General features: G+C 39.9%; 1 protein-coding gene across 1 annotated transcript; it reads left to right on the top strand.

Annotated features, from left to right (window-relative positions):
- The first annotated feature begins 3,943 nt into the window (after positions 1–3,943).
- On the top strand, positions 3,944–16,310 carry cav1 (caveolin 1). Its single transcript, XM_038705892.1, has 3 exons — positions 3,944–4,145; positions 5,075–5,242; positions 14,237–16,310. The coding sequence occupies exons 1-3, from the start codon at positions 4,110–4,112 to the stop codon at positions 14,576–14,578; spliced, it is 546 nt and encodes a 181-aa protein (XP_038561820.1). The 5' UTR covers positions 3,944–4,109; the 3' UTR covers positions 14,579–16,310.
- The last annotated feature ends 5,273 nt before the right edge of the window (positions 16,311–21,583 follow it).

Genomic DNA, 21,583 nt, shown 5'->3' with positions numbered 1-21,583 from the left:
CCTTAGAAACAGCTGTAAAACCAGATACATGTTTAGACTGTTTTGCTTCCCTCAATCTTTACCAACTAACTTCAATAATTTCCTCATCTAAACCATCAACATGCCTCTTAGACCCCATCCCGACTAGGCTGCTGAAAGAAGTTTTACCCTTAGTCAGCACTTCTATGCTAGATATGATCAATCTATCTTTATCAACAGGCTATGTACCACAGTACTTTAAAGTAGTTGTAATTAAACCTCTTCTGAAAAAGCCCAAACTTGATCCAGATGTTTTAGCCAACTATAGACCTATATCTAACCTTCCATTTCTCTCTAAGGTTCTGGAGAAAGCAGTTGCTAAACAGCTGTGTGACTTTCTACAGAGCAATAGTTTATTTGAGGATTTTCAGTCAGGATTTAGAGCTCGTCATAGCACAGACATTATGCAAAGGACCGCCTTTTTTCACCTATGTAATATTGCGAAAATCAGGAACATCCTGTTGAAAATGATGCAGAAAAACTAGTCCATGCATTTGTTACTTCTAGGCTGGATTACTGCAATTCCTTATTATCAGGCTGCTTGAAAAAGTCCATTAAGACTCTTCAGCTGATCCAGAATGCTGCAGCACGTGTTCTGACAGGAACCAGGAAAAGAGATCACATTTCTCCTGTTTTAGCTTCTTTGTATTGTCTTCCAGTAAAATCCAGAATAGAATTTAAAATCATTCTTCTTACCTACAAAGCTCTTAATGGTCAGGCACCATCTTATCTTAAAGAGCTCATAGTACCTTACTACCCCACCAGAACACTGCGCTCTGGTTCCTAGAGTCTCCAAAAGTAGACTAGGAGCCAGAGCGTTCAGCTATCAAGCTCCTCTCCTGTGGAACCAGGTTCCAGTTTGGGTTCAGGAGGCAGACACCATCTCCACATTTAAGAGTAGGCTTAAGACTTTCCTCTTTGATAAAGCTTATAGTTAGGGCTGGCTCAGGTGAGTCCTGAACCATCCCTTAGTTATGCTGCTATAGGCCTAGACTGCCGGCGGATTTCCCATGATGCACTGAGCTCCTCTCTCCTCTACTTTCTCTCCCTCTGTATGCAACCTCATCCCATTATTGCATGTTACTGCCACAACTTCTCCCCTTTCCGGTAGTCTTGTGCTTTCTCGTCCCTCTCCTCTCTCCTCCTATCACTCCCTGCAGGTGTTTCTGGCTTTGGAGCTGTGGAGTCTGGATCTGTGGTTGTGGCACCTGCTGAGCCATGGTTCTGCTCGAGGTTTCTGCCTCTTAAAGGAAGTTTTTCCTTGCCTCTGTCGCCTAGTGCTTGCTCTTGGTGGGAATTGTTGGGCTTCTGTAAATAACATCACAGAGTACCATCTAGACCTGCTCTTTTATGAAAAGCGCTATATAAATAAATTTAATTTAATTTAATTTAATTTTTTACAGATACAGAATGTTTCAGAATATGCTAATATTTGCCTCCAGGCCAGAAACTGCTGATGTAGCCCCTCTGTGAGTCTAGCATAACACCTTTATTTCAAACAGGTTTTCATTTGGATATATCTGTGTTCAGTGCCACACCCAATTAATTAAAGAAGAGTAAGTGTATCTATTTGTACAGCGCTTGTCCAGGGCAGATGCCACGATTAAAAATCCAGCAAGACAGAGCAAACTGGTTTACAAAAAGATTTATGTTTTCAAACAATACAAGTCTGCAAACCTTTTCGTGTTTTCAGTTGCTGCATATGTACTTAATTATAGGAGAAGAATAACAAGCACACATTTTTAGCACATGTCCTCCTTCCTCACAGGTTCAGTGATCATTAGAGTTTATCCTCTTTTAAACAGGAAGGGTTAGGGCCAGTACAGCAACACACAGACTCAAAATAATGACTTACAGAATCAATATTTATTACTGCAGACTGCATGACTTATTAGAAACTAAGAAATCCATCAGTATTATTCTGCCACCAAATTACCTACATTGTTCCACATACCAGGAAGACACTTTGTATCATCGGTGAAAGAACAACATCCCAATTGAAATCACAACACAGTGATTAATTTGATAAACATGTACAGCATCCACAGTAAAATACTGTATATAACCATCAGTAAATTTATAGTTAATGTTGTATTAGCCACATTTTAGCCTCAGACAGCAAGTACACATGACTGCGTAGCTACTTTCGACTCCAACACAATCATCAAGTTTGCTGACGACAGCTATAGTGGACCTGATCACAGATAATGAAAAGGTCTATCTGAAGGAAGGACAGCAACCTCCTGAATGTAAGCAAGAGTGATAGTGGACTTCTGGAAGAGCAGGGAAGGAACTATGCCCACCCTTAATATCAACCGGTCCTCTGTAGAGAGGGGGGATAGCTTCAAGTACCTTGTTATATATCATATCACCGAAGGCCTGAGCTGGGCACTGCATATTGACTCAGTGGTGAGAAAGGCTAGGCAGAGACTGTTTCCCAGACGCTTGAGGAACTTCCAGGTATCCCCTCAAATACTAAAGAATATCTCCTCCAGTACCATTGAGAGTGTCCTGACAAGTTACATTACTGCCTGGCAAAGAAACAGCTACGGCCCAGCAAAGAGTTTGTTTGGCTGAACACACAAGCGGTGCTCTACACTGCCTAAATGATATTTACACCACCATCATTAAGGATCCCAACCACCCGAATACCAGTCTTTTGCCTTTTCTCCCTGTTGTGGTCAGGAAGAAGGTACAGGATACACCAGGATACACCAGCAGTGAGAGGCTCAGGAAGATCTTCTACCCTCAGGTCACTAAGATTCTAAATGAGGTTGCTGCCCCCCAAGTGTCTGACCACACTATGAAAAGGATCGAGAGTAAACAAAGATAGACCTTTTTGATAAAGAGTAAGATGACTTACTAACTAGTGTTTCCACTGTTGTCTTCCTACAACTCATCTCTCACAAGATTTCAGAATAAGACTTCTCCTTCACTGAGATTTCTGTTTCTGGTTATTTAACAAAAAAGTCTATCTCTGTAGTACTCCCTTTCATAATGTTGTCAAAATTTGGTGCCTGTAAGTGACAAAAATAAGCACTCTTATTGGATGTACTTTTGTCAGGCACAAATTGCCCCCAAGGATTACATTGCAGCGCATTTCACAGCTGCCAGCTGAGGTGATCTACTGGACAAATTCCAAAACATTTTGTACACATACTTGTCATTTAAACCCCAAAGTATGTAACCAAAAAACTGGAATTAACCTTTAAATGTGCATGTTGCTATTAAAAACCACATTAAAACTGAAAGGTTTGAAAACGAAGTATTGTTAAGTGCGGTTCGCACTGTTTATTTCGGTGTCACTGCCATCAGACACACATTGCTCATTCATACTGGCTAAAAACAGCTGAGCATGCAAGCTGGTGTCACTCCACAGTGAGTTGATACAAGAATGTAAACAAACCAGAGTGACCAGCATGGCTTCCTTGTAAAGCTGAGAACAACAACTGGCATGCAATTACAACAAATGTGGATGTGTCTGACATGTAAATATTAGAAAGAAATATTTTCTGCTAATAGATGAAGGTGATCACAGACAGGGTTCTATATTTGCTGAAATATCTATATTAATTCTGATTAGTTCTGAAAACGCCTATTTTTTTTTTATTCTATTTGTAATTCTTTCTCTCTTCGATTCATTATTGTATAACAACTTGATTTGTCTCCCCTAGGCTAAGGTATGGGACTTATCCACACCTTGCCATTCCCAACTAACGCCCACACGTCACTGTACAAAAAGGTTATTATCCTCTGCCTTCATCCCCAAATAAAGTAATTCCACCCCAGTTACAACACCCCTTTAGTTTGAGATCACGTCAGTCTCTCCTCAGCCGGACAGGTTACACGGTGCTCACAGGTGACTCCCGGGCTGCGCAAAAACGCTCCCAGCGGGATCCTAGGAAACACCGGAGGTTTCCCTCACAGCTCTGGCATTAAATTCAAGTCACGTTCAGCGAAAAGGGCAGGAATTAGATCACTACACTGGTCGCTGAGAAGAGCCCCAGTCCTCTCAGTTTGCCTCCACGCCTCCCACACGGCTTCCTATATTGTCTTCTTGTCTGTTTCACCGCTTCTAATCTGTTGACAGCATGACAGGAGGACTGAAGGACGGCGAAAGAGAAGAGGTACAGTATGGCTCTCATTTACGGCTGTTACTATTTTTAGTTTAGAATGTTTTTAGCTGATATGGATTTCTCTTCACCGAGGAGCTCATTATTCTCGCTCATAATTTGCATTCATGAAGAAAATGTTGATATTTTTCCAAGTTCAGAGCGCTTTATCGCGCTTTATTTGACACGAACGCTTCTCCCACACACGCGGAGGGAATAACTATTGAGCATACAATAGCATGTGGGTGTGAGACTTTACCTACTACAACCTTTAGCAGGTACAATCGACTTTACGCATCAACCATGAAAGTTTACATTTTTGTGCGTAAAAAGGAGAGTACCCACAAAAAACCCACTAGATTTCAGTCATAAATCATGCACATACTCTAACACTAACTAATGAAACCATATTATGGGTTTAAATGAGAATGTGCTTAAAATATTAACGAAGGACAGAGTAGGACTGGGGATCAAGTGGGTCTTTACGCGCTCTTTAAAGCGATGGAGACTGAAACATAACATGTTTCTACATACTTTAGTTATGTAAGTCCACGTATTCACAAGTCAGATTGAAAATGCTGATAGCCTCTATTTGTTCCAATATCCAAAATAAATTGGGGAAAAAAGGGCTAGTCAAAAGAGAATGACTTAATATTTGGAATATATGCTTTTACGCATTACTTAAAAATGTTACCATGATCGCGGGGGCATGTTGAGTCAACTGTATGTCAGATTAGGGTGTTAGATTTCTGCCCGGGTGGTGAGGACCCCTTGCGGCTGCATCGAGGGGTGTGGTGCTTCTCTTTCTGTTCATTTAAACCCATCCCTGTTTGTGGGGCAGGCTGGTAAGTCGCCGCTCCAGTCTCTGTCCCTCCCAGCGCACTGCACACTATCCCTCCTCCTCTTTACTCTCTTCTCTTTCTGCCTTCTCCGGACCCTGACAGGAATTTCTGCATTCGCCGTTCATCAGAAAACAAGGGAACATATACAAACCAAACAACAAAGACATGGACAACGACAGTCTGAACGAGAAGACAATGGAGGATGTTCACACGAAAGAGATCGACCTGGTCAACCGGGACCCAAAGCGCATAAACGACGACGTTGTCAAGGTGAGTGCGACCTGGAGGGCTGTTAACTTTTGAGCTTTATATTATATTTGGGGTTAAGCGTGCAGCTGTTGTGACCTTTCTCTCAATCTAACTCAGACCATAACTTCACCAGAATACCTGTTGCAGAGTGTGCACTTCACTTCTGCTTAGTGGAGCCATCTGACAATCACTGTAAATTGAAATAAACTATGGGAAACTGTTCCGAAGTTTAGGAGCTGTCAAGATGGTGATATGTGCGGATGTGCGCGTCAGTTGCGCACTGCAGTTCTTTTGCGCACTGTACAGCGAGCTGTGGATCCAGCAGTGATCCCCCTCAGTGACTTTCCCCTATTAGGAATAAGCTTTGCTGAGGTATTAAAGCTCATGGGGGCGATACAATGGCAAATTCACATGCGTAAATATCTGCGCGTCCACACAAGCGGGGGATTTGGAGATTTGAACATCCTAGCTCCAACAGAGGAAACATTACGAATTTCCTGCTGCTGGAACACACATTTCCCACAGTTCTTATTGCACACGCCTTGCTATTGGGAAAGTAGAATTCGTTCCATAAGAGAGTAGCCTGACCCCATAAATACCGAGTGTTTATTTTGTTTAAAGGAGTTAGCAGAGGGAGAGGTGTTGTAGCAGCAGAGGAGTGGCGCGCTGGTAAGCACCTGACTCGTCTGTAGCAAGGAGCTGCAGCTGTCTTAGCCGCCCTCCTCTCCAACTGGAGCAGGGTTTTTTTTCCTTCATAATAGTGGGGTCAAACGACTCGCTGCATGGGACAGAGTCAGCTCTTTGAAATGCCCCGAACTCTGCCTTGTTAAAACAGGGAAACACCCTAGTAGCTGCTTAGTCTGAGGGGATATCCCTCACCACTCCCCATCTCTCCTCCCTACTTTCCTCCCATTCTACTCCTCTCCTCCCTCCCTTCTCCCTACATGCCTGTAGTTGTGTCAGAGAAGCAGATATCCATGTGTTTTATTTTATTCCTTGCTGTCGGACAAGACATTTGGTGTCTTTCATTATGAAAAAAGAAGGGGAAGTGTTACACAAAGCATGTCTTGCCTATGGCCTCAACTTTAAATATGCTCTTCTCTATGATGAGAAGCAAAGGCTGAACTTTTCATTTAGATTCGTTTTCATCTTTTGGGTGTTCTGTTAGGAAAATCTCTACTTTTCCTTTCATCTGCTTCTGTCTCCACTTCTTCCACCACTGTCTCTCCCTCCCAATTCTCCTCCATTGTGACAGTGAGTCAGACTCTCCTTCCAGTCTCAGAATAGAATGCAGCTTTATGATAGTCCTGCCCCTCTCTAATCAACTCAACAGACTGCTGGTGAAATTATCTAAAGTCACATGGATGTACACTGTAAAAATGAAAACTGCCTAGGGAACCATTTGGAGCCAGAGAAGTTAAACTTGGTTGAAAGTAGTAAGTGCATTTGCTAATTTTATGCTACTCTATTCCAATAATTTATTTGAAAGCTGCAGTCACTAGATACAGATTAAGATTTTCAAAGAAGTATAATGAAATGTTAAATAGTTGAAATAAGTTGCGCCCCTGCAAACTACAACATTAAAATGCTACTTGCGTCATCTACCATCATTAATGATAATCCAGTGTTATTATTAATACCAATATAATGCTGGCAGGGCCATTCTTTTAATACTGCAAGTGCATCTATCTGATAATACTTATAAATACTAATAAAATATTTAATACAGGATTTTACTGGTGTCACTTACAGTTGAATAAAGGCTTTGAATACTTCATCCACCACTGCTCTTAAGTATTTCCACAAGGCAAGTTTCAAGGAACCTCTGACACATCTAGGGAAATACTTTTGGTTTATTTTCTATCAAGAGGAACCCAAAGGTGCTCACTAGATCCCTCTAGATTTCTGATGAGCCTATAGTTTTTACAGAGTGCTGTATACAGCGGCTCTGAGGTGCCTTGAGGTCAATGAAACAGTTCTGCCAAGTGGAAGCGTTTTCTTGGTGTGCCCCAATGAAAAGCACAAGCAGGGAATCCCTTCTAGCAATCCACCATGACCACACACACGGCCACATACAGTACTCGCACATAAACGTGTGTACTGTGCATGCAGACAGACTGCATGTGGTGTACGTGCACACACAGACGCACGTGAACGCTCACACACACTGCATTCTTGTAATCAAAGGAATACAAGCTGTTCTTCTGGAGTTGCTGCAGCTGGCCTCAATCACCTGGCCACATCAAACAAGTTCCATTACTGACATGCATGTGGAGTTTGCCCGATGAGAGTTATTGCCTGGAGAATATGTTGGTCTTTACCAGAGGTGGAAAGTAATGAATTACAAGTACTCGCGTTACTGTAAGTAGTTTTTTGTGTACTTATACTTTTTAAAGTTGTTTTTATAATCTGTAACTTTACTTTTACTGAAGTATTGTACTTTGCTACATTTTAAATAACATCTGTTACTGAGTAAAAAACTGCATGCGGACGGTCGTTGATAGTTTCCTCTGGCTGGATGAAGTCTGACGCTCCTGATTTTACACATGATCCATGATGATCTGGAAAAATACATGTGAATAGCAAAATTAGCATGTCATTTCTTATTCAGAGGAGCCAAGCTCCCCTGTAGTTCACACCCTGCTTGCACCACAGGTAGTTGATAAAAGAAGTTTTCATAGTTTGATAAGAGGCTTTGCTCAAATTAGCCAAAAAGACATTGGTGCATGACTTTGCTGATGTTGGTTGGCACTAGCAACCTGCTGGTAACAAGTTAATTATGCTTAAGCCTATTTTAATTATAAATTAATTATGCTAACATCTATGATGTCCCATTAAAATGAACAACTGTTTGAATGTAAATAGGGAAATGACTTCATATGCAGTCCAGTGCGGCCCGCCATAGTCTAATCTGTTCCGTCACAGTTTCATAATAAAGCAAAAACATTTTTTAAACTTCCCTTAATAACATAAAATTTCTATTACATTGTTTTGCGCTATTGCTTTGGCAAGTATTTGTCAAACGAACTAAAATGGAAAGCACAAAATGGCTTTGTGCCTTTATCAAATGCAAAACACTGCAATTTAATTAAATAAGTAGGCCTATAATAAGTATATATAAGTTATTTTAGGAGGTTAAAAAAGTAACTAAGTAACGTTTATTCTGAGAAAATATTAAAAAAGCTACTTTTTACTTTTACTTTAATAGATTTTTATACCAGTAATTTTACTTGTACTTAAGTAAAAGTTCATCAAAGTAAAGTAAAGTACATTTACTTAAGTAGAATATTTTAGTACTCTTTCCACCTCTGGTCTTTACATAGCAGAGAGGAGGGGTCAGTTGAGTGAAATTGCCCCCACTGGAGACAATTTTTGAGAGGGAGTTGTGCGAAGTTTGACCTCCAACAGCTGATCCAATGTCCTGAAGGTCAAATTGAAAGGAATGTCCCTCCCGGACTGAAAAGTTAGTGATTGGTTGACTCTTGATCATACTTGACCATCTCATTCTGGGATGTTTATCTTGACCAGAGATGCATTGTCATGGTTGTGTGAAAATCACATACCACCAGTTCTGCTGATTTCTGTGCTTTTATCACAACTAAACGATTACACACTACTCTGTGGGTTGAGACATCTCCTGCTTATGAAACTCTTTTAAACTCTGCAGTTGCATTTGTTTCCATCCAAATGTCATGCAAATTTAACAAAACTATGGATGTATCACCGAAATACATGCAAAAGATGGGTTGTATCACACAAAAAGGAATCCAAGAAAGTTAGAATTAGGATACATTTTTATAAAAGTTCAACTGAAGTGGTTTAATGATATTGGGGAAATATATAATAATTTGCAAAAGGCATCTTAAATGAAAATCTCGTAATATGACTTAAAAAAGACTTAAACCTGTGGTCACTTCATTATTTTTTTAAGAGGATTTCTGAATTAAAAGAACACTATAATCAAACTATTGAGTGAAATGAGCCCTCCCTCTGTGACTACATACAGTAAGTCTCCACTGCCAATCATCCCAATCTCTCTGAAATAAACCAAACATTTCCCCCGACTACCAAAGCCCTCAAACCAACAAAAGAGTCCATTAATGTGCTACACTCTGACCTTCTCCTCCGGAGACCCACTTTGTCTATTCAAGCATAGTTGACAGCCTGAAGATAGAGGTCTGGAAAAAGCTCAGAACCTTATTTACTCAATAATACAGTTGCCTTGGCGACTGGTCACATGTTGACCCCGAGATGCCGTTGTTTCATATCAAACCTCTGAGTGGACCACAGAGCTCCCGGGCAACTGCAGTAAAAGTATGCAATATTTTTACATCTTTTTATACCGTAGTTTATAATTGGTTGCCATTATTGAATTTCCCAGTTCAATAATTAATTCAATAACTGCTACATCTTGAGGTCACCAGCCTGTAAAAGAATCCTTACTTTAATCAAAAATCCTTGCTGTATGTGTCTGCCACATTGTATCTGTCTTTTCTATAGTGGATACCTGTTTCTTTTGGAAAAACGTCTTCATATGCGATTGGAGTAAATGGAAATGTCTTGGTGATATTTGTCCCTTTCTCACCAAACTCCAAATTAACCATAACAAAATAAAAGCCTCTGAAGTCTGAAGTAGCAAAAACTGGCACTGTTGAAACTGAAGGTAACGTCAGGTAATGATCATGGTTTTCCTCACAATGCTGCATACAGAACTGTATTTAGAAAAGCTTAAAACTGTGGAAAGTAAAATCCACCAAATAGCTTCACTTTATGAAACTCTCAAAACTCTCCACCATGTTGCTGTGGTTGTGTTGTGCCTCTTTACAGAAGGCATTCATTTAGTTTCAATCAAAGTTCTGGAAACTGTAGCAGAGTGGGTCCACTTTAAATTTGTAGCTGTGGAAAAATTAAATGGACGCCGTGCTGGTTTTGTGGCTGCAGTCAGATTTATATTATAACGCTGGAGTGAGCTGTGCCAGTTGGTGCTGTGTGAGAGGCATTATGCAGCTGCCTGGAGTAAAAGAATTGTACAAGCTGCTCTTCAAGGCAAATAAAAGTAACTCTGTTGGGATATTTGATGACAATATAAGACATCCAAGATTGGGAAAACATGACATTTTCTCTTACATAATAAACAACAGCATGAAATTAAGCCCTAAGATGTGTTTTACAGCCTGCACTCTCTATATTTATATATCTAAGATACATATATATATATATGAGAAAGAGTTTTGCAATGTTGTTACTGCCCTGGCAGATTTTTCATGTAGATAAAGAAAGTGCTACTTTTTGGGAAATGAGCTTATTCGCTTTCTTGCCAAGTGAGGTCAGAGGGTAGTGCTCTCCTATCTGTCCATTAGATAATAAACTGACTGGCTTTGTCAGGCATACTGACCTCACACATTACCCCCTGTAAAACCACAACTTGGATGTTTTTTAACATTATGGTTGACACAGCTTTTGTACGGATTAAACCAATTAAAACGTTACAGCATATTCATTAGTGGGCTTCAGATGTCATGGTTACCTTTTGACAGAGGCAAGCTAGCTGTTTCCCGTTCTTTCCAGTCTTCATGCTAATGTAAGCTAAGTGGCTATTGGATCCTGCTTAGTATTTAATAGACGGATATGAGAGTGGTGTCAATCTTTTCATCTAACTTACAGTATTATTCCGTTAAGATGATGAATTTTTTGGTATTATTATTATTGGTATACAGTTTTAAGTCAATATGTTAAATAAATAGATATACATGTATCAATTAACAGATCAAGTTCTTTTTCAGAGATCTATAAAGGCAAAAGTAAAATATAATGTGCTTTTCTTTGATGCCAACAGTCAGCTTGTGTAAGTGGACATCAAGTCTTCCAAACAGTGGATAGAATCTCACTTAGGAATGAAACACTTCACTTTTCCATTTCACTGTCAGTGTGACACTGGATAATATCTATGTGACTTATTGATATTACAGCCATTAGATCTCAGTAGGCAGACTGGTTTGTTAGACGAGACACAGTCTCTAAGTAACTGTAAAATAAATATTGACTCTGTGCTCAGAAGCCTGTGAAGAGGATGAGAGAGAGAGAGGGAGAGTCTACATTGTGTTTACACTGTGTGAGTTGCCACTTTTCCCTCCTTGCCCTTACAGCACTGGTCAGGTCATGGACACTTGCAGAGATTGTCCCATTTGAAGGCCTGAGAGATGTGTTTACACTGAAAAGCAAAATGTTCATCTCAATGGGAGGTGTAGGAGGGAAACCATACATTACTTGTCAATCGAACACTGTGGGAGGTACGGGGATGTCTTCCTCTTTGGATATTCTGTTGATGGATTTTGAGTTTCTGTAGGTAGCACTCTTTCTGTTTTTTTGTCCAATCATGGTGGCCATCACTGGTCACGGTAACTGTGCAGTAATCCTAATTGTTTATTCCTCAAAAACCAGAAATGTGAAAGACATTACTTCCTGTACAGCACAGAATTCTTCCTAATAAAGACGTACCACACACAGAGTGTTTACAACGGGAGATGTAAAAGCTTCCAGGAAGCTTTTACATAATTATTTAACTATCAGTCACATGGTTTCTTTTAACCACCAAGCCGATGAAGTCCTGACATGGTTTTATTGGCTAAGACAGATGATATGGTCCATCTGTCTTGTCCATGTCGATTTTGATCCATATTTAGTCTCTATCTATCTACACTATATTGACAAAAGTATTGGGACACCCCTCCGAATCTTTGAATTCAAGTGTTCCAATCACTTCCATGGCCACAGGTGTATAAATTTCCTCACTACTAAATATACCACAGTCAACTTTTAGTGATATTATAACAAACTCAAACTCAGCCACGAAGTTGTAGGCCACAAAAAATTGCAGAGTGGGGTCAGTGCATCCTGAGGCACACAGTTCGCAGAAGTCACCAACTTTCTGCAGAGTCAATACCTACAGACCCACAGACTTTGTTATGCACTGAGTCCTGACCTCAACACGATAGAACACCTTTGGAATGAATTAGAGCTGAGACTGCGAGCCAGGCCTTCTTGTCCAACATCTGTGCCTGACCTCATAAATGCGCTTGTAGAAGAATGGTCAAACATTCCCATAAACACACTCCTAAACCTTGTAGACAGCCTTCCCAGAAGAGTTGAAGCTGTAATAGCTGCACAGGGTCGGCCAACTCCATATTAAGCCCTATTGATTAAAATTGGGATGCCATTAACCTTCATGCGCATGTAAAGGCAGGTGTCCCAAAACTTTTTGCAATATTGTGTATCTATCTATCTATCTATCTATCTATCTATCTAGTGGAGTTGTTTTCAAGAGGCTCTGGAGACAACAATCCTCAAGTTGATTTGCAGAAAGCAAAGCAGATGCCAGAATAGTGTGTGTAGCAATCAGTGTTTTGGGTGGGGCAGTTGGTGGTTAGACTGTGTACCAGTCACTATGAGAGGGGGTGAACATCTTGTCAGAAATACCACTCTCCATCTCAGCAAACTGACAGATCAACAGGGAGTGGAGACACAGTGGAAAGAATGAGTTCAGATTTGAAGTGTGTGCTGGTTTCATTAGCACCAGCTCTTGTGAAATACTGCTGGTGGTGAATAAAGGTATTTCACAAGTCATAATGATGAGTCTATTGTGAATGTGCTGGTCCTGAGAATCTCTGTATACTGAACAGTACATGTCACTTTTATTGTGAGATGGATACTAGTATTTAGTTTTTACTTGGAGCGCTGCATAAGTTCAGGCAAAGCACCAAAGTCGGCATTAGCTGTTTGCTTCACCACGAGTGGCTCATTTATCAGCTGCGTGGCTACCTGCTGATAGATATATCCAGTCATTTTCATGCAGCAATACAGAAGGGTCATAATAACCTGAAATGTCTCACTATTATTATGCATTCATGTGATGCCGGAATAATCAGAAAAATCATTTCCCGACTGGGAAAATTCCCGTGAACGCCCATTGAAGTCGGAACAGCAACTCGGAAAGTCTGAGAAAATTTTGCTACACGAGTCGCCGAGTTGTTGACGTCATACATATAGAAATGTTTAAATAATGGTGCAAAATCACATATGCCATATACATATTAGCTAAGGTGTCATTTGTTATATGGTATTAGGTTAAAAAACGATTAGTATGCTATCCATGTAGAGTGAAGTAGATTATCAAATCTAATAGTATAACCATTTGTCATAAATTATCAATTCCTGGATATATCAAAAACAAGGATACCTCTTTCTAATAAGGCACCCTTCATAAAGGTTTTATAAGCTGTAACTAATGGCTATATTAATACTAAATAGATGAATTACTAATGCTGTATAGATTAGTTATAGGCCATTGATAACAATGAATTTTGGGATGCCAGGTTGTAAAGAATCTTTTTGGTTGGTTTTATCCTTCCTGTTTGATAATAGTGCAGTTATACATGTTTATAACCAAGTTATAAATACTAATAAATTTATTTTGCTCCTGAGTGGCCATACAGTCCAATCAGTCAAGTGGCAAACAAATAGTTATTTTTATTAATGGATTATAGCTGATCTATAAAGCATTTAACCATTAATGAAGCCATTAGTCAAAACTATTAAAGGAATGCCTTATTAGAAAGTATTAGCAAGACAAGTTTCAGTGTGGAAGAAAATGTAATCATAAAGTAAAACATGTAATCACAAAGTAAAACCTTTAAATCACCTGATATCATCTGATGTCACTGCTGTTCAGTTCATCCCCTTCTCTATCTTTTGCTTAATGTTGATGTAATACATTGCATTTTGTATATTATATATATGATATTTCAAAACATAACATTATGTGCTGTAAAGTTCTACATGTAATGTAAGTGGAGGCATTTAATATGAATCACAGGAAGAGTAGTTGCTGCCAAGTTACTAAAAGGGATCGTAACAAACAATAAATAATGATATTTAAAGTCCAGCTAGGCGTGTTATAGATCTGCCAGAAGTGGCTTTGCTAACATTTTCTTTCTCTTCCTCTTATTTCCTCTTCAGGTAGACTTTGAGGATGTGATTGCCGAGCCTGCAGGGACCTACAGCTTTGATGGCGTGTGGAAAGCCAGTTTCACCACCTTCACTGTCACCAAGTACTGGTGCTACCGACTTCTGACGGCGCTGGTCGGCATCCCCCTTGCACTGATCTGGGGAATCTTCTTTGCCATCCTGTCCTTCATACACATCTGGGCCGTGGTACCATGTGTCAAGAGCTACCTGATCGAGATCCACTGCGTCAGTCGTGTCTACTCCATCTGCGTGCACACCTTCTGCGACCCGTTGTTCGAGGCTATGGGCAAGTGCCTCAGCAGCATCCGAATCCGCACGACCAAGGAGGTGTAGCATCCACAAAGAGGAGGAGGAGGATTAATGGAAAGAGGGGAGGGAGGATGGGAGGGCTAGAGCCACACAGATGGAGGAATAAGTCACAACAAAAAAAAAGAAGAAGAAAAAATAGACCTCTGGAAAAGGAGGGGTGGGACTTTTCCAGATCTGGGCGGGGTTTGTTTGGAAGTGAAGGGTCTTGGTCACATGGCCCCTGGCCACGCCTTATTCCACCAGCTGTTTTTTCTCTTCAGTGTTGGTGTAACCAAACGGGTGGGCACAGGAAATCAAAGGGCCGTTCTCCGGGGTTTTGTTGTTGTTTTGTTTGTGTTCTCAATTTTTTAATTCCTCACTGTTAACATTGTCATGCAGGCAAACTAGCTCCATATCTGTTTTCTGTAAGTTTTGCCACATGATGTAAATTCCTTCCATTCTTACCATTTCAGTGGAGAGCTTCTTACTTTGATTCATATGAAGAGGGGTTGGGGTGCATCACTGTGTTCTCCCATGCTGATTTGTGTTTGTGTTTTGGAGCTATTGGGCAGGGCAGGATGGTGGGATGTTGGCATTGGTAAAAATCAAAGCAGAGAGAAAGAGAGAGCGCTGCTAAATTCTATTTGACTCAGCAGAAACAAAACAACCCCACAGGCCGAACAGCCCAGCAACACCCCTGCCTCTGCCCCCCGTGACCTCCAAGCCAACAAAATCATCCACCCCGCACCCCCCTTCAGCCAGGTTTCCAGCAGTCTGACACACTGAACCTGCCCTCGTTCCTGCATGCAACTGCATCGCCTTGCCAGCAACTCGCCGTCCGCCACTGCCACGCCCGCCACACAGCCTTCTGATGCAGAAATGATCTCTCAGCTCACTCGCTTTGTTCATCAGCTTCTTACTTCACCTCCACCTTCATCATCATTAGTGTATGACAGAAAATGTTAGGATTTTAATCTTTAAAAAAATGTTTTACTCCAATGTGGACTTTCTGACCCATTTAGACCTTTTATTTTTCAGTGAAGCTCAATGCTTTTAAATGCACATCACAATATTTCCATGACGAATGCTTTTTTTCCCCTATACTATGAATATGAAGAACTTAGAGGAGTTAACTTCAATACTGTTGTTTTAAAAATCTATATGTAGTGTATGGGTGTTTATGCAGAAAATGAGACTTTGCAAGCTGTGGCCTCATTCCAGTGCACTAATCTATGGGAAAGTATTGTTAGTGAATAGCACTAATGAAGATCTCCTTTCTATAGTTGCAAAGGTAATACTAGGAGTTACTTGCACAGTCTGCACTTTGGATGTGCAGTTACAAGCTTGAGTGGAGATTTCTCTTACGCACTGTGGTACTTCCACAGGTTAATGCATTGGAATTAAGACAATGTGAGGTGGAATGTGTGCTTTTTTCCTTTTAATTGTTTTTGTATTTCCCCTGACTGTGGACACGATGCTGAAAAGCATCAAACTGATACCTCCCACCCAAGAGATGGGTGAAGGAAGAGACGGTTACGTAGGATTTCTGGATTGGGGTGGGGTTGGGGGTTGGGTTTTATTGAGACACTAAGCTCACTTGGACTCCGTGACCCTCAGTCTACCTGCTGTCTTCACATAGGGATGGTAATATCAAAACATCTTCTCCTTGAGTGTTTTTAAGCTCCAAAGGTGATATTTTTATAAGAAAATATTTTTTCCTTCCTTGCTTTTACTGTTCAATATCACGCTGTGCACATTAAAATTTAATATAATCCAGTGTGCATTTGTTTGTTTTTGTATCTACAGCTTATTTCCCCAAATGGATAAAGTGATCACAATGTGCCTCTTTAGGAAAGTCAGATAACAGTTATTTTTCACTTGTGAGATTGAGACATAGCTAATCTAATTGTGTAATGATTCAGAGTAGACTGGTTTCATTCATCTGTACTGAAAGAACCAGCCAGTTTAAGCTACTTGTGGAAAAATACATAAGAATGAAGCTGGGAGAAGAGGAGCTGGAAAATAATTTCCAGGCGCAGTGCCTTCCCTCTGTATTATTTTGCAAGGATGTGCACAACTGTGGGCTAAAGTTGCCTGAGCCACAGCCCTTTTGCCCTCTTAACTTGTCACATTTGCATCAATATTTCAATAATGCCAAGCTATCACATGAATCACTCTAGCTTGCTAGCTGACAAACATATAGGCAGTAAGTGAAGCAATATGATACAAATGTCAAGCAACCATTTCTTACATAATTAATTTAATGGGAAGTAGGCCTATAATCTATAATAACTAACTAAAAATTTATATTTCAATCAATAATACATATACTATATATTATACCTGTGCATAGCATTGTGAATGAGTTTCATCAGTCAGAGTGTGAGGGAGTTATTATAAAGAGACATGCCTGCAAGAGTGGGATAAAGAGAAAAAAAAGATGATAACTGTATATTTATATGTCTATAAAGTTTAATTGTGACAAACACTTCTGTTAAAATGTCATAGAAGTTAAATGGAATTGGACTGATAGGAATAATATAATTTGCCTGGGACTGCCTTTACATTGTTGTCTGTAAATTTCAGAGGCAGAAATGATTATTATTGTGATTTGCTAAATCTACTTTAAATTATTTACTTTATTATCTGAGTTCAAAGAGTTTATGTTTGAAGTTTGAATATTGTGGTTTTCACTTTTTTGGTTTGAATGGTTTACATAACTTCTGTCTATAACAAGTAATTAAATATAAGACCACTGTGCCATGATGAAACGGTGTGATCACCACACAGGTAATTTAAAATCAAATTAATAGATGGCAGGGCTCGAGACGCAAAATCGTATTGCTGCTTAAACTAGTTACAAGAAACTATTTCTGCAACTTAACACTAGCAGTGTTAAGTTACCAAACTCTTTGGTGGTTAGTTTCACCATTCAGGTACATGCTGTGAGTGACACCTAAAATCGCCCTCAAAAGGTTTGTGCACCTCTCTGAGTATTTGTATCTGAGTCTGTGTCAGTAAGGTCTAATGCCTGTAGCGCTGCTGGCACACATTTTTTCCAAGGCAGGCACAACATTTCCATGGTTACTCGAGAAACAAATAAAAGTGTTGGGCAAAGCTCATGAGACTGTAGTCAAGTCTCTGTATTCAAGTTAATTTACACCAAAAACAGGCACATAATTATGCAGCCTGAGACAAGCATGGACTGTATTGTTCAACAGTTTTAGCATGTTGAGAATGAAGTCAAGTCAACTTAACAATGGTTCTTTGTTTTAATCGTTCAAGGGGCAATGAAACAATGAATACCATAGAAACAGGGAACAGGGGGAGCTGTTCAAAGCTGCCGCTGTTTTTGTTTCATTTTATGGAGCAAAATCTCATTGTTGCCCAGCTCTAGTTTGCGCCTCTCATACATTAACATAACATCTGAGTCACAGAGCTAAATGAAATGGCCAAAAGTATGTGGACATCCAAACATTACAGCCATGTGTGATTGTTGTACATTCAGCCACAAGAGTACAGTCAGGTGAGGTACCAGTGTTGGTCCGTAAGACCTGGCTCACAGTCATCATTCCAGTTCATCCAAAAGATGCTGGATGGGGTTGAGGTCAGGGATCTGTGCGGGCCGGTCAAGTTCTTCTGCACCAACTAATGGACCTGGTATTGTGCACAGGGGTGTTGTCACGTTAAAACAGGAAGGGGCCAAACACAAACTGTTACCAGAAGTACTTGCCAAAAGTACACAAAACTATATGGACAGGAGTGTCAGTACCAGTTCCCTGACTTAAAGATAGTGGCCCAAAGTGCTCAGTTTGCATTAGGAACATTGAGAAGTTTTATCATCACATATGTTCACACATAATAACCCATTTATATTTTTCTTGCATTATATAAAACAAGAGATACAATACTATACAATATCATCTTTTAGGATTGACAATAGAGTCACTACTTAACATACAGGTTGAAATCTTCTTTATCATGCAGCTGAACGAATATTTTTTTGACCCAGACAGTTAATTACCTTCTGGGTTTTTCAAATAACGCCACATCATAAACCTGATGGTTAGCTGTGTGATGTACATGAAAGGCACAAACTAAGGCTAGAGGTAGGCACAAATAAGACCCTGTGAGACAGGCAAGAAAACAATACAGTTGAATAGAATAACTCTTCTGAACACCCAATACATGTAAACTAAAAGAGTCGTTCAGTCTGCACTCAGACACCTTAAGCATTATTACAGTAACACAGGGTGACAAAACTCCTGAGCAGGATGCTAAAGGTCCTGGCAGGGTAAAACCTGCTTGCTCGAGAAGTGAGTGATTCGCAGTGCAGGACCAAAGCAGAAATAGCAGGAGGATGAGAGAACACAGAGGCCGCTCTGTTACCTTCATGCAGACGACAGGATTGGGTAGTGGCACTTGTGAGCTAATGGAGTGACCTGATAGAACCAGGGTGAGAAGTTACCACCAGGTGCTAACTCAATGCTCCTATGTGTGGTGGTGGTAAGTTTGCCTGTTCTATCAGATATCAGTTGGGGGTTCTAAAGTTTACTACAAACCTACTTGCTGAAATAGTCAAACTGGGGTCAAGAATTAATTGACCATAGGAGTGAACTTTTTTTATTAAACTGTGAAGCGAGCTGTTATGTTTGAGATTTTTGGATGGAATTTTCCTACCTTTAGGGCAGCTAAATGTTTCAGTTCATTTACATTCCTGATTTTCATTGGGACAGCAAACAGATTTCAAGAGTCTGCCACCCATAGAACTACCCTGGGTGTTATTTTGCCAAGTGCTTGCTGGGAAAGGCTCCATCATCTGTGACTATGAATACAAATAATAAGGTAGCTAAAAATCAATGTATGATCCCTGTGGATGATATTTTTTTTTACACCTAATGTAAAATCACTATAAAATTCTTTTTGAGAGGTCTGTTATGACTCTTGATCACTTTAGAGACTTACTTCAGATTTGACAATGCAACAGCTCCCTCTAGTGGGATATTTGGAGAAATACAAATGTAAACGAAAAGACACCCATATGTGACTGTTGAACATGTCATGCCAAAAACATGGGCATTTATATAATTTTACATATAACCACAAGAACATTGGTGAGGTCCAACATTGATGTTGGATGATAAGGTCTGGCTCACGGTCAGTGTTTCACTTCTTCCCAGAGGTGTTGGATGGGGTTGGGGTCAGGGCTCCGTGCAGGCCAGTATGGTTTTTCTACACCAAACTGGGAAAACCACCGGTCGTGCACAGGGGTGTTGTCACATTGAACAGGAAAGGGCCAAACACAAACTCTTGCCAGAAAGTTGGAAGCAGACTACTTTCTAAAATATCATTGTGTGCTGTGGCATTTAGAACTCCCTTTATTTTCCTTTAAAGAGCCCCTGATCAAAAGTACACAAAAATATGTGTCAGATGTAAATTGTAGGACTAAAGCTTATTTTATTAACAAAGCTACTATGCTGTATTTTACTGTAATATTGGATGCCAACAGATCTTTCCACTTTAATTAGTCATGGAAAGAACAAGAAGTCCTAATATTTTGTATATTTTATATACAGAAAATATCAGACCACTAAAAGTACAAAGCAATTAAATTTGCCATGTTGTATCACATAACACTGTAAGTTGTGGGATGTTTTGTTTCGTTAAAATTAATATATCAACACTGATATTTTTATGTGAGTACTAAGTGTTGACTGCTTTTTTTACCCTCCGATGATTTATTACATGCAATGTATACAACTCTCTCCAAAAAGTGAACTAAAGTAATAAGTCTAAATTCCTTGGTTGTCAACTGAACAAGCGAGTGCAGTAGCAGCTAGATGTACCAGACTTAATGTAGACATGACGTTCTCTTCTCTCAGTGACTCGCCCAGTGTCAGTAGCATTCGTCAGTGGAAAGTCAGAGACCAGGTGACATAAACATTGTGGCTTTTAACCACCTGGAGGGCTGCAGGATCAGCAGCTGTTTCCTCTGGCAGCAGACATATCAAACACAGCAGTGATTAGAGACAGACTTCTTAGTGGTTCTGTGTAATTTGTTGCTGTCAAAACACATCAAGTAGGCACTCACCTTCCCTGAAAATGGAGGTTAAGAAGATGCTTTCACATCTACATCACTTCAGCGTTGTAAGCTTTGTTTAGCTAAAATCTTTTTAAGCCCTGACCCCTGACCCAACTCTTCAACTGCAGGACTGCTGCCTTTTGAGAGCTTACATGGTAAATTTTGGTTTACTGAGTGTGTATTTTGTGTGCATTTGTTTTGTCATTTATACTGCTATCTTGGACAGGACATTCGCTCAACAGATATTTATAATCTCGTTTTGATTAATTGGTTTTTATTTGTCCAGTTGTTCTGTGTAGCTTCCATGTCTCCTTTAATCGACAGAGACTGCCACAAGGGCAATTCAAGAAAGTTGCATATTTAGAACAATTAAATCTTCTTTTTTTTACCCAAGAAAATAATCACAAAAAGCACTATTTGCGCAGTTGACACTTAAATTCAAATCTGGAAGGCAATTTGGATAAAATCCTTTATCACAATATGTGATTTACGATATATCACAATATCAATATATACCATGTCATGATATATCATATGGTCTAGAAAATCATTTATAAAGCTATTTATGGATGGTTGTGGTAATCAACAGGCACTTCATCACATCAGTTATAGAAAGCAGTCCAGTTCATTGATTTGAAACATTGCCCTCAATGGCATATACAATCTATGAAATATGAAAGCGAGCGCCACCATGGAATAAAGAGTAATGCAAACTTTTGATGGTGGACAAACTCATATTGCAAAGTCCTCAGATTGTTGTATGCATTTTGTTATTATTTGTCTTACTTTTACTTTGCTTAACCCCCATTTTTTTATTTGATACCCACACATTTCTCTACATTCCACAATATTTTTCTTGTTTGCAGAACTGGATTAATTGGAGCGTAGGCTACAACCTGTTACTAGGGGAACACAACCATCAGTGGGCGCTGACTGACTGCACAATGGTCTGAAGTCCAGAGGAGCTC

The sequence above is a fragment of the Micropterus salmoides genome, unplaced genomic scaffold, assembly GCF_014851395.1.
Source record: "Micropterus salmoides isolate LMB-PRFRI ecotype aquatic unplaced genomic scaffold, ASM1485139v1 Ms_hic_scaffold_8, whole genome shotgun sequence".
In the NCBI taxonomy this organism is placed as follows: Eukaryota; Metazoa; Chordata; class Actinopteri; order Centrarchiformes; family Centrarchidae; genus Micropterus; species Micropterus salmoides.
The sequence above is the reverse complement of the archived record's forward strand: the minus strand, read 5'-3'. Positions and strand labels throughout refer to the sequence as shown.

Coding starts and splice junctions, on each gene's coding strand:
- cav1 (XM_038705892.1), top strand. CDS start 4,110: ATGACAGGAGGACTGAAGGACGGCGAAAGAGAAGAG. Junction 4,146..5,074: donor AGGACGGCGAAAGAGAAGAG/GTACAGTATGGC, acceptor GGACCCTGACAG/GAATTTCTGCATTCGCCGTT. Junction 5,243..14,236: donor TAAACGACGACGTTGTCAAG/GTGAGTGCGACC, acceptor TTTCCTCTTCAG/GTAGACTTTGAGGATGTGAT.